Source organism: Anthonomus grandis, chromosome 11, assembly GCF_022605725.1.
Source record: "Anthonomus grandis grandis chromosome 11, icAntGran1.3, whole genome shotgun sequence".
NCBI lineage: Eukaryota > Metazoa > Arthropoda > Insecta > Coleoptera > Curculionidae > Anthonomus > Anthonomus grandis.
This window is the reverse complement of record NC_065556.1, coordinates 28,944,235-28,958,183: the sequence shown is the minus strand read 5'-3', so window position 1 is coordinate 28,958,183 and position 13,949 is coordinate 28,944,235. Positions and strand designations below refer to the sequence as shown.

The 13,949-nt window shown below is 31.5% G+C and overlaps 1 protein-coding gene across 1 annotated transcript; it reads left to right on the top strand.

Moving 5' to 3' along the window:
* The first annotated feature begins 3,294 nt into the window (after positions 1 to 3,294).
* Positions 3,295 to 4,479, top strand: LOC126742324 (uncharacterized). Its single transcript, XM_050448969.1, has one exon. It carries the CDS (start codon positions 3,310 to 3,312, stop codon positions 4,237 to 4,239), a length of 930 nt encoding a protein of 309 aa, XP_050304926.1. The 5' UTR covers positions 3,295 to 3,309; the 3' UTR covers positions 4,240 to 4,479.
* Positions 4,480 to 13,949: the final 9,470 nt, after the last annotated feature.

Sequence of the window (13,949 nt, the reverse complement as noted above, 5' to 3'; positions counted from 1 at the left end):
TTTTCAAGTTAATGGGAAATTAAGGAAAATTTTCCAAAAAAAAGTGTTTTTGCAATAACTCCTCTAATTTTTAACCGATTTTCGTGAAAAATAGGTCATAAGAAAGAATTTTTAATTTCAAACAAATAATGTTTCTATAAAAATTTTTGTTGCTTTAGTTGTTTTCTAGTTAATGGGAAATTAAGGAAAATTTTCCGGAAAGAAAGTGTTTTTGCTATAACTCCGTTAATTTTTCACCGATTTTCATGGAAATTAGATGGTAAGAAAGGATTTTTAATTTCAAATAAATAATATATTGATGAAAATTTTCGTTACTTCAATTGTTTTCAAGTTAATGGGAAATTAAGGAACATTTTCTGGAAAGAAAGTGTTTTTACTATAACTCCTTTAATTTCCAACCGATTTTCGTGAAAATTGGGTCATAAGAAAGGATTTTTAATTCCAAACAAATAATGTTTTCATGAAAATTTTTGTTGCTTCAGTTGTTTTCTAGTTAATGGGAAATTAAGGAAAATTTTCCAAAAAAAGTGTCTTTTTGCTATAACTTCTCTAATTTCTAACCGATTTTCGTGAAAATTAGGTGATTGGGAAGGATTTCTAATTCTAAACAAAACATGTATCTACGAAAATTTTCGTTACTTCAATTGTTTTCAATTCAATTTTCTGGTCAATTCAAAAGATACTGATCCTTAAGGGTATAAGGATTACTTAAGTGATTTTAAGAAGAAAAGTTAAAAGAAAGCTATGTTCTAAAAAAAAGTGTTTTTGCAATAACTCCTCTAATTTCCAACCGATTTTCGTGAAAATTGGGTCACAAGAAAGGATTTTTAATTCGAAACAAATAATGTTTCTATGAAAATTTTCGTTGCTTCAGTTGTTTTCTAGTTAATGGGAAATTAAGGAACATTTTCTGGAAAGAAAGTGTTTTTACTATAACTCCCTTAATTTCCAACCGATTTTCGTGAAAATTAAGTTATAAGAAAGGATTTTTAATTCCAAACAAATAATGTATCTATGAAAATTTTCGTTGCTTCAATTGTTTTCAAGTTAATGGGAAATTAGGGAAAATTTTCCGGAAAGAAAGTGTTTTTGCTATAACTCCTCTAATTTTTAACCGATTTTCGTGGAAATTAAGTCATAAGAAAGGATTTTTAATTCTAAATAAAACATGTGTCTATGGAAATTTTCGTTACTTCAATTGTTTTCAACTTTAAGTGATTTTAAGAAGAAAAGTTAGAAGAAAGCTATGTTCTAAACCCCTTATTTTTTGAGTTACAGGGTGTAAAAATCTTATGAAAAAAAATCGTTTCTCTATCATAATTTTATTAATTTTCTAGATATTTTTATTAAAATTAGCACACACTCTCTGAATATCAACAGCCATTTTTTGACGTAGGAAATTTTTTTTTAAGTTTAACGAGTGGAGCCTGTAAAGGAACGAATATTTTTTAAAAATAATATGTACGCCACTGCTTTTCCGTAAAATAAAAATTATTTTCATAATCTCCATTTATTTTAGGGCAAATTTGATCAATTGACTTTTTCTCGTTCGATATGCGATTACTGCAGAAAAAAAAAAAAAACATTTTAATGCATGGTCAATTTATTAGTAAAAAAAAAATTACTATTTTATAAACATACGTAAAAACTTAAACATATTTACATTATTTTAGCATTACAGTATAACAACTCTTATTCTAGAAGTGTAGCGGTACTTTAACTAAAATTAAATCGCTAAATTTGGTCTAAGGATGACAACTTTAAACACTTTGTATTTCAAATTTTCTTCTTAAAATTACCTAAGGATTAACACCCTTAAGTATTAGCATTTTATTCTAGAACACCCTGTATAAATAGTTACTTATGTAACAAGTTTGTAAAATGTTTAATAAAATTACTTTAAAAAAAGGCATAAAATATTTTGACAAATTACAAATTAATGTCAAATAAACATCAAATTAGTTTTTAGGCACTAGTGGATAAAAAGTGTAACTTTATAAGTCCTGGGAATTGTTAAGTGTAAAGTGAATAATTTACGCACGGTAGTAGAAAAACTGATTTTTTTATATTTTAATCATTGTTTCTTTTTTTTAATTAAATTAAAAAAAAGAATATTTGTTTGTGACTTATTTTAAATAATTATAACCTTTGAGTTTTTAGAGTTTTAGAATTATTTTTTGTAGTTTATTAAATACGTACCGACCATTCTTCAGCCTATACTTTTACTTAATAGAAAAAATATATAAATAAATGTATTCTAATATAAAAGTATTTTACAAAAATAAACTGTAAATCCCTTAAACTGACTGCACGACACTGGCCACCGGCTTATCATACTAATGAACCCTATTTTATTGAGGCGATACAGGATCTATCGATTTAATTTTGGTAAAACCAAATATTGGTATATAGAAAAAAAGAAAGTCATCCTATATTTATAGCACTTTTTGAATACATAATGAGGCATTGCTACGGCAAAAGAAATAGGGTATAAGCAATAAATAAAAATATAATTTTATTTGCAAAAAGTTTCCTTTTATGCTTATTTTGTTTGATAAGCTCCGAAATTATTAAAATTTTGTTAAATATTTTTTCAATCAAAGAAAAAAGTTTAAAAAAGAAAATTTTGAAGTCTAGTGTATAGTTTCGATGAAAAATAGCTTACAATTTCAAAGTTTTTTTAAAAAACGTAATTTATTGAGGAATACCTTTACTACTATTGAATCAATATTAACTTCCTGGATGCAAGTGATACTATCAAAAAATCATTTCATTGGGCATATTTTGGTTCTTTCCAGACAAAGGAGGCTTCGAATTTCTTTAGGATTATTTTTAATTAAATCTTTACATTCCACATAAAAGCTGTTCTTCTTCACTCTTATTTTGTTTATAATAATATTTCTTAAATATTCACTATTTTTCATGAAAGTTACATAAACATAACTCGGGTGAGACACACGCTAAACAAATCGGCTCCTGTGCAAAAAAAAAAGAACCACCAACATAGCAAATATTACACCGCCAAAGTACACACACATTACATGACCGTAAAGTAAAATAAACAAATGACGGTATTCCGGTGCGTTCACGGTCCGGGGATTCACCTTTCGCCGTGACCGTTTCTTCACAATGAAGAAGGAAAAAGACGCACGCGGCTCCTCCTCTCGGTGAACTTCACATTCTGCATATCGCACGGGGGACCCAAAAAACGAGGTTGTCTCGTGAAAGCGGTTTCTTTCCTCATCATTATAATCCAAAATGCTGTTTTAAAGACCATCCGGGAGTAGGGAGACAATATTATATATCCGTATGACCCGCCCGGAAGATCATCATATCAGTTCAAATAACATTACGACGATGAACTTCAAGGTGGCACTTTGTGTGGTACTGTGCGCGGCCGTCGCGTCTCTACACGCCCTTCCCGCAAACGAAGAGGCCAGAAGCAACACGATCCAAACCGAAAATGACCTGTTGGACGCCGTGTACACCGACTGTCTACGCAAAGACTCGATCAGTTGTTTAAAGTACAAAATCTACAATTTCGTAGACAAGAACCTGGGGGCCAAGGACACCATCAACGTGGCGGAGGGCGTGCAAATCGTGAAAACCGGAAACGGTGACACCGAGGGAGCCCCACGGGCCATCAGTAGTGACGATTCGATCGAATCGCTCGTGTTTTCCCGTGTCGCCCGCTGGTTGGAGACACACACCTTCAAAGTTGACCTCAAGGGGGCGGACATCGTCAACACCGTCCGATCTGCCGCAAGGAGCTTCAATGACGTCATCGCCGAGGCCGAGGAAGAGGAAGCGACCGAGGAGGGCCGAGGCAAAAAACACAAAAAGGGCGGCAACAAGATGATGGGCCCCCTGATGGCCGCCATGGCCCTCAAGGCCGCCGTCCTCGGGAAACTCGCCCTGTGGGCCATCGCCCTATTGGCCGGCAAAGCTTTGATGATCGGCAAGATCGCCCTGGTCCTCTCCTCGATCATCGGCATTAAGAAACTGTTGGGTTCCCAAAATCAAGGCAAACACGTCACTTACGAGGTGGTGTCGCACCCGCAACACTCCAGCAGCCACGTGAGCACCCACGAGGTGACCGGGTACTCGGGCGGTTCTGGACACGGGGGCGGCTACGGGGGCGACGTGGGCGGCAGCTACGGCGGTTCCGCGCACGGTACCTGGGGCAGGTCGATCGACGCTCAACAGTTGGCTTTCAGGGGTCAACAGCCCGAACAATAGTCGCATTTGACGTTGATAAACTTTGTAAATTTTCACTCGTATCGAGCTTGTTATGCTCAATAGTCTTTTTTATTTATATAATATTAATAATTTATTTTTTTAGCATATAGATTTTTGACACCGTGACTTATAATATGTATGACTGACTGACGACGTACCTCTTGAGTGATGATTACCAGATAGGTTTAAGAGAATTTGTAAATTATTTTCGAGAATAAATGATGTTTTTTTAATATGTAATTTGTTGGTTATTATTCATCAGGATAATATCATTTTTTTAGACTTTTGCGAGAAATTTTAACTTCAATTAAAGGCATTAATGGAAGAGAATCAGTCAAGTTATTAGTTGATATTTCAAGAGCATCCTCCTGCTGGTTAAATCTGAAAACAAAACTTAATATTTCGAGATGAATAATTTGTTACTTCCAGGCACATCATAATTGCGAAACCAAATTAATGCAATTTCACTCTCATCTCGCCATATAAAAACCGTGACCTCTATATCGCACAAGGAAAACCGACGATGCAAAAAAAAAACAAACAAGCGAGTTAAGGTGGATGATTCGAGTAACCGTCGTCATCATCTACTTTAAAAAATTTCTCCGGACTTTTGTGTGTCCGTAAAAGAGAGAGAGAGAGAGAGATAAAGAAGAAAATGTGTCGCCCACCTGCGGTGGTCAACATTTTTTCGGATGACCGCACCTGTTTATTACCGCTGGTGACCCAGAAAAATTAAAAGATCCGCACCACAAAGTTATAATTAATTTTTTCTGCTGGTTTTATATTTAAATATCAAGTTTTATATGTTATTTTAAGCAACTCAAGTTAGATTTTTTATAACGATAATTAAGCAATAAAATATTTTCTTGTTAGACAATTTAAAAAATTTTTGAAAATTCGACTCATGCCATAAGAGAGGTATAACATATTGGAAATAGGCCAAGTTCTTTCAATTTATTATGCATAAACATCACTGTATCAAAATTATGCTTACAATCAAATAAAACGCGCTTTAAGTAATCAGTTGATTAGCATTGTCATGAAACTATGGACAGTTTGCTTGCAACATCTCTGATGCAGTGATGCCAAATGCTTATGTAAAAATGGTAGAAAAACACTGTATAATATCCTTAAAATTTGTCACTTATCTTAACAGGCCTAAAACTGTTCCTCTTTAATCAAATATAAGCATTTTTTCAATAAAACATAATAAAATACTCTATAAAGAAGTCAATACTCAAGGTTAAATGAATGCAGATTACGTATATTAGAGAAAAAGGCAAAAACGTCGCAACGTTGCTTGGCCGCATTGTTTATTCCACCGCCACAAGGAATCATTACCAGTGGCGTCGTCAAAATATATTTATAATAATAAATATTTATTGATAATAGATTATGCTTTATATTATAAAAAATATCACTGTTTATGAACTCTTTATATGGTTTTTTTAACGTACTTCTTTAGGGTAAAGGGAGGTACCTATCTAATAAAAAGCACTTTTATGACGATTAAATGTTTTATAATTATTATAGATTTCTAAATAAGTTTTTATTATTCTACGTTTATGATGACAGTATCGTGATGTTATTACAGTATAGATTTTAACTTGTGAAAAGATCGGCCTTTTTTATATGGTGCAACGAAAATGACACGTTTTTACCATTGTAACAGTTCACAAAACACTGAAATGAGACCTTTTACAACCAAAAACTAAAGAAAAACCACAGAACTTCACAAATGCCAAATGTATGTAACGCAATTTGTACTTCTATGTTGCCACTTTATTACTTATATGTAATTTTTTGATTCTCGCCATTTTTCATTACAATGTCGTTTGACAAAATGACATCTGTTTTTGCTTGCAGTGTTGCCATTTTAAATTTTTTTAAATCAGTTTTAGGAATAAGAATGTTAATTAGATGAGAATTCTTGAAAATTTCCTCTTTTGAAAATGTGTGTAAACTTGACAACAGAGAATTGATGAATATGTTTGTAAACAAAACATCTGTCTTGCTCGCATGTTAAACTCAAACAAAGTTATTGTTTATTAATTCTAGTGTTTCAATGTTCTAAGATTGATTGGTTATCACAATTACATATAATTGAGTCTTTTTTTATATTCCTACTTTATTAAATATTTATTAAAATCACCATGACTCACGAGAAATTTAAAAAAAAAAAAACGTGTTAAGGCATGTTGTTATTAAATTATGTGAATTTAGAGTATTTACTAAATATTTCAAATTTCAGAAGTCTAAATCTGCTAATAAATTTCCTGCCAATACTGTGTGTTCTGTTAACCAAAAACAATTACCACAATTACTGATCAAATTTTAAAAATAATAAATTATATTACAGAATCATTGGCAATCCCCTTAAAATAATGCTCTCTTTATGGTAGCCTCATTACGTCAGAAACAAGCAATTTTAACTCTCAAATCAGACTAATAAAAAGTGCTAGAAATTAAAATATAATTGTTATGAACGCTTCCTCATCTAACTTCTTAAAACTGTCCAAAGTCATCAACGAATTCCAATTAATAGTCATTAGATCTATCGAGCGCGAATATCGCACACATCGCTATATCGAAAGAAAGAAAGCCACAACAATAAAACCATTGCGTGTGCTAAAAACCCAAATGCACTCAAATAAAAACATAAATTAGCAACAATTTACCATTAAAAATAGTATACACCTTCCGGATTGTTGGCATGTATGTATACTAAGCATAGCCTGATAAAGAACACATATAAGAAAAGATCAAGAATTTTTTTATAAAGATCATCGTTTCTTTAGGAGTTAATATTAAAATGCATTTAATTATCATGAAAACATTTTATCTAAATTAATAATTTATTCTAAATAATTAAATTACAAGCCTGATAGCAAGAAATTAATCATAAATGCCTTCTTTGAATTTGAAATTACAGTATTGCCATTTTATTTCTGTAAAAAAAAAATTAATAAATTTGTATGCTAAATAAGATTTAAAAATCTACTTTTGAACTAAAAATTAAACAATTAAACAAAGATTTTTTTCCATTATGTTTTAGCACCTAAAAGCCGTCTAAATAAAGTACTACTTTCAATGCTAATTAAAGAAAGTTCCACTTTTACTTTTACATAAACGACCACTTTACACGGCGTCCTCAAATCTAATTGCGCGACGAAAACAATAGAACACGTATCGATCAATCAATGTACATTTTAGAGAAATTCACATATTTTGCTGTTGCGAATGTTTAGTAATAAACCTAGATTAACCTATGAATGTTAAACGTATTGAATGACTTAAATGCCGAATTATTTTTATTCGCAAACTGAACCCAAGTAACACACGATAGGCTCCGCATCACGGCCATGCGAAAATATCATTTTAAGGGTTTAGAAATCCGGGTATAATTTGAAAACCGTTAGACTTTTTGACTCAATTTTTTTTTTATTTTATGGATAAAGGATCAACACATGTCTGTAATTATATGAAAATCTGAGAATATGCCTAGAAATATATAAATTTGTTAATCAAATATTGTTAATATTCAAACGCCATTTAAGAGTAATTATAAATTTTAAATTAAGTTTAAAGATAATTATAGACATCGACCAAACCTTTGTCTAAAGGCTAGTCAAATTTTTAAAAAAAAAGAGTTAAATCATTGCTGAAATATTCGCGGATTTCGAGAGCCTTACAAGTGCATTTTTACTAGCAGCGACGTGGCGGCCTCTGCTGATTATATGAGTACTTGATACTTGATGAGATGGGTGGTTTTCAGGTTCGTATTCTAAATATTTTATTTAAATTTAAATATAAGAGTCATATTGGAATCAGATCTATATGTTAGTAAAGGCATATATGAATCAACTCCTAAAGTACCCACTATTTTTTAAGGAAAAAGTTGTGCTCGTGTTTTGATTAATCATTATGACTTTATGAAAATGACAGTAAATTAATTTAATAAATGTATTAAATTAATTAATTACGCTGAGAATAAAAATTCAGATTACTAAAGCCTATTAAATAAAATCAACACTATTATTAAAATAGCCTTAAAAATACAGGATTGTTATTATTCCAGTTTTCTATCAATCTCTCTTAAATTCCAAATTTCTTGGATGGTAAAAATTATACGAATTTAAGGCGTTTATTTTTGGTTGATACCAGGTGTACATTTTTGGTTAAACTATAAATATCACACGTTTAATAAGAAGGCTTATTACATGTTATGCTACTTGTTAAACGTTTAAATATGTTATATTCTGTAATATTTAAAGACGTTTATAAAATGCGTTTAATTGAGCTTCTGTCGAGTATATATGAAGTAAACTTTCAATTTTTAGTTATAGAAAACCTTTAATTTAATTGCTAAATAATAATTCTCGATGTGGAATTTATAATGAGAGTATCTTAGGCTCCACATTCTAGTATTTTATATCTGATGTCCAGAAACTTTAGATTTATCGTAAATATTTTTTAATAAAAAGTACCGGGTGTACAACTAAGAGAGGTCGCCGGCCATATCTCAGTAACTAGTCATCATCGCACAGAGTAGAGAAAAAAATATTTGTTATAAAAGTGACGAAGATTAATTGCTGGAAATTAATTTCAAGTTCGTACGAAGACCGGTAGCGGGCGTAATACAACATTGAAAAAGAAAAAATGGCTTTTATTGAAAATATTAAAAGTGGACGCTACAGATAAATAATGCGAACTTAAAGTATGAAAAATTTGAAACATTTTTTATTCTGAACTTTTTTTTCTGATCTGTCAAATAAAGGGTGGGGGAAGGGTTGAATATTAGTCTCTAAAATTGTTGATTGGCTTAACCGATTTTAACAAGGTTGCTTTTGTTTTAAAGGATAATTATTAAGCTTTTATGCGGTATAATTATTTAGCCGACATAGTTATTTTGCTGAACACTAGAGAACGGTTTGTATGTTTGCCAATACAAACCGTTCTCTAGTGTTCAGCAAAATAACTATGTCGGCTAAATAATTATACCGCATAAAAGCTTAATAATTATCCTTTAAAACAAAAGCAACCTTGTTAAAATCGGTTAAGCCAATCAACAATTTTAGAGACTAATATTCAACCCTTCCCCCACCCTTTATTTGACAGATCAGAAAAAAAAGTTCAGAATAAAAAATGTTTCAAATTTTTCATACTTTAAGTTCGCATTATTTATCTGTAGCGTCCACTTTTAATATTTTCAATAAAAGCCATTTTTTCTTTTTCAATGTTGTATTACGCCCGCTACCGGTCTTCGTACGAACTTGAAATTAATTTCCAGCAATTAATCTTCGTCACTTTTATAACAAATATTTTTGTTGAAACATAAAAACATACAAACATACAAACAATTGAACTATTTCGGCGTTTTTTTGGAAAATATTAAATACAATGATATTCTTTTTTTTTAATTAGACTAAAAGAGCATAAAAAAACATAAAAACTGGCGCAAACCGCAAGTCGATATCTTCTTTTATTCCGAAATTATTAATTAAAATGTTTTTAAACAATGAAACTCGCCACCGCTCTGGGATTACGCCGTCACAGGTTAGTAGTAGGCTTTGCAAACAAATAAAAAATTACAAATATACTCGGGGCCATGATATTTATGATCAGTGTCAAATGTAACGTCAAAGACAGATTTTGATAATATTTAAATTTGCAAAAATGCTTGTAATTCCAAACGACGTAGCTGTTGATATGCTAGCAGTGTATTTTGAGTTGATGCAATATGCACGCATTGCAGCCCGTATATATGCCTAAAGATATCCTAACCGAAGACACTATAATCATAGAGTTTTTACCGGATTAGCTAGAAGGCTTAGAGATACTGGTAGTATTCACGGCAATATTCACCGAAGACGAAGGCGAGGGCGCATAGAGGCAAACGTTATTAATGTTTTGGCCTATATTCACATAAATCCTCATGTAAGCATCCGAAAAATTTCTGGGAATATCCCACGGAACAGTAGAAAATATATTGAAAGAGCACAGGTACCTATTTTTATTTGTTACAATGATATTAAGCATTCTAACATCATATATTTATTGTTTTTTACTTAGACTTCATCCATATCACGTGGTACTGCACTAGGCGCTTCTCGAAAGAGACTACGATAATAGACTCGATTTCTGTTATTGGCTGTTGAATATGGTTAAGGAAGATCCTGGATTCTTTTTGAAAATATTATGGACGGACGAGGCATCATTCAGCAGCGATGGTGGAGTAAACTTGCATAATATGCATTATGTGTGGTGCGGTATTATTGCCGGAAAAATTATTGGTCCTTTTTTTTTCAATGAAACACTTTCTGTTAATGTATATTTAAATTTTTTGCAAAACGATCTTCCTTTGTTACTTGAAGATGTTGATTTGGAAACGAGAAGGCAAATGATTTTCAACATGATGGTTGCCCTGCACATTTTGCAGTTCAAGTTCGACAGTATTTAAACAGGCAGTATCATTTGTGGATAGGAAGAGGAAATATATTTCCTTGGCCTGCGCGATCTCCAGATCTGACTGTCTTAGATTTCTATCTATGGGGAAGGATTAAAGATTTAGTTTTTGGCACTCAACCCACAACACAGGACGACATGCAAAATCGAATACGTAATGCTATAAATTCCTTACCCAAAGCCGAAAGTGAGACAGCGATGCTATCTACGACACAACGATTTCGACTGTGTATTGAAAATGATGGAAAACAGTTTGAGCATTTAGGACGACATTAAAAATATAAAACAATTTATTTATTACAAAAAATTACAGTCTGGAGTTTTTGAGCTGCATACGTCCCGTGAAGGATAGTTAATGCCAAAGCGGTGGCGAGTTTTATTGCTTAAAAACATTTTAATTAATAATTTCGGAATAAAATAAGATATCGACTTGCGGTTTGCGCTAGCTTTTATGTTTTTTTATGCTCTTTTAGTCTAATTAAAAAAAAGAATAACATTGTATTTAATATTTTCCAAAAAAACGCCGAAATAGTTCAATTTCATACAAACCGCCCTCTAGTGTTCAGCAAAATAACTATGTCGGCTAAATAATTATACCGCATAAAAGCCTAATAATTATCCTTTAAAACAAAAGTAAGCTTGTTAAAATCGGTTAAGCCAATTGAAAATCATCAACAATTTTAGAGACTAATATTCAACCCTTCCCCCACCCTTTATTTGACAGATCAGAAAAAAAAGTTCAAAATAAAAAATGTTTTAAATTTTTCATATTTTAAGTTCGCAATATTTAACTGTAGCGTCCACTTTTAATATTTTTAATAAAAGCCATTTTTTCTTTTTCAATGTTGTATTACGCCCGCTACCGGTCTTTGTACGAACTTGAAATTAATTTCCAGCAATTAATCTTCGTCACTTTTATAAGAAATATTTTTTTCTCTACTCTGTGTGATGACTAGTTACAGAGATATGGCCGGCGACCTCTCTTTGTTGTACACCCGGTACACCACTGAAATATTTTCCTTTTTGTAAATAGAATCGTATATGATAATTATATACGTAGATTCTACAGTTTAGTAAATAAATCTGGACCATATATGGTTGATAAACATATCAATTATTGAGGTATTTAACTGTATTTTTTAACCTGAAAAAAAAACTAAAATTTCCTTAAAACCTATTGTCTTATTTTAAAAAAGTAAATTTGCAATAAAAAATGGCACAACTGCAATTTTCATAGTTTTGCTTTTAAAAAATAAAATAGGGTTTTTTCACGTTTTTCTCGAAAACCTTAATGTTATGTGGGAAAAGTATATGTTCAAAAACTGTATATTTTTTTATTACTTTTTAATTTTCTTAAAAAGCATTTTTCTTCCAGGCAATTATTTTGTGCAAAAAAAACATTTTTTATTAATTCTACCCTTACCCCCCACCCACCCCACACAACTTACCAGTAAGAAATTCTTTTCAAAAATCATTGTTTTCCAAAATTATATGCGTGAATAGTAGCTGGTTTCGTCATTAATATGCAATCTAATAATTGTATATAATTATATGTTTACTATTGTATATAATAAATATTAAATACAAAAAGTAGATTGGATATTATGGACAAAAATTAGTGATTTCTTAAAAGAATTTTTTACTCGGCAATTGATTGGGGTGGTTGGGGGGGGGTAAGATAAGAAGGGGACGATAGCTCACCCTAGATAGAACACCCTATATTTTATTGCATTTTTGGATTGCTTTAAAAATTCTGCATACCTTTTATCAAGCATCGTCTATACCAAAACTTACCTGTTTGTGAGATATTTAATATTTTGTCAAAAAATCGACGTTTGCACGTCTCCATAAAAACAAAAATAATTCACTTATTTGGGATCCTACAAGCCAAATCTTTTGTAGGTTGTTAGTGCATACTTACACTTACTTTATGGTCATATGAGAATTTGATAGTATTGTACAGGGTGTTCGCAATACTCTATCCAAAACCAAAAAATGTAAACAACCATATCTTATTTTTTTCAAATGGAATGTTGGAATCTTCTGCCAAAGTAATTGCTTGATTTTTGTGCAATTGTTATTTCCATGACCAACTAAACAAACTTCATTTAAATTAAAACGCGACTATTGTGGATTTTAAGGACGAAATTAGGAAAAAGTGTAAAAAACTCGATAACTATTACAGATAGGTATAGGACATTCTGAACAAAAAAGAAAGATTATCACATTGTGAATATTTTAAGATAAAAAAATATGGGTCATTCCATTTGAAAAAAATATGATATGGTTGTTTACATTTTTTGGTTTTGGATAGAGTATTGCGAACACCCTGCAGAATATTATCAAATTCTCATAGGACCATAAAGTAAGTATAAGTATGCACTAACAACCTACAAAAGATTTGGCTTGTAGGATCCCAAATGAGTGAATTATTTTTGTTTTTGTGGAGACGTGCAAACGAAGAATTTTATCAAAAATTTGAGATGTAGTAATCGAGCTTAGAAACTAGGTATGTAAATTCCCGTATCAGTTTTTTTCAATTCCGAAATTTTCGCCTTTTTGTAAACAGAATAGAATATAATCCTAATCCCACCCTTTCCGTTGGGTTGATTTTTGATAAAATTACCAAGTTGCCACCCAAAGTTAGTTCAGGACCCGATGGCATTCCGAATTATTTTCTAATAAAGTGTGTATATACTATTTCACACCCTCTTTTTATAATTTTTAAAAGATCTTTAGATTCTGCAATTTTTCCAACCTTGTGGAAACATAGTTTTGTAATGCCAATTTTTAAATCTGGCGACAATAGAAAAATCGAGAATTACAGAAGTGTTTGTATACAATCAGCTATTCCGAAGCTCCTGGACAGTCTTATCTATGATCAATTATATTTTTATTGTAAAGAGTTGTTACTTAGCGAACAACATGGATTTATTTCTGGTAAGTCTACTGTGACTAATTTGTTAGTGTTTCAGCAGAATCTGTTGAATGCCTTAGAGAGGGGATGTCAGATGGATGTAATCTACACCGACTTCTCCAAGGCGTTCGACAGAGTTGACCATAGTATTTTGGCAAAAAAGTTGGATATTTTTGGATTTTCTAATCTTATGGTGAATTGGTTTGTAAATTCCCTGTCAGGGAGGACCCAGCAGGCACGAATAGGTAATGCAAGATCAAGCTATATTAATGTCACTTCAGGTGTTTCACAAGGTGGGCACTGTTCACCTTTGCTCTTTAATATTTTT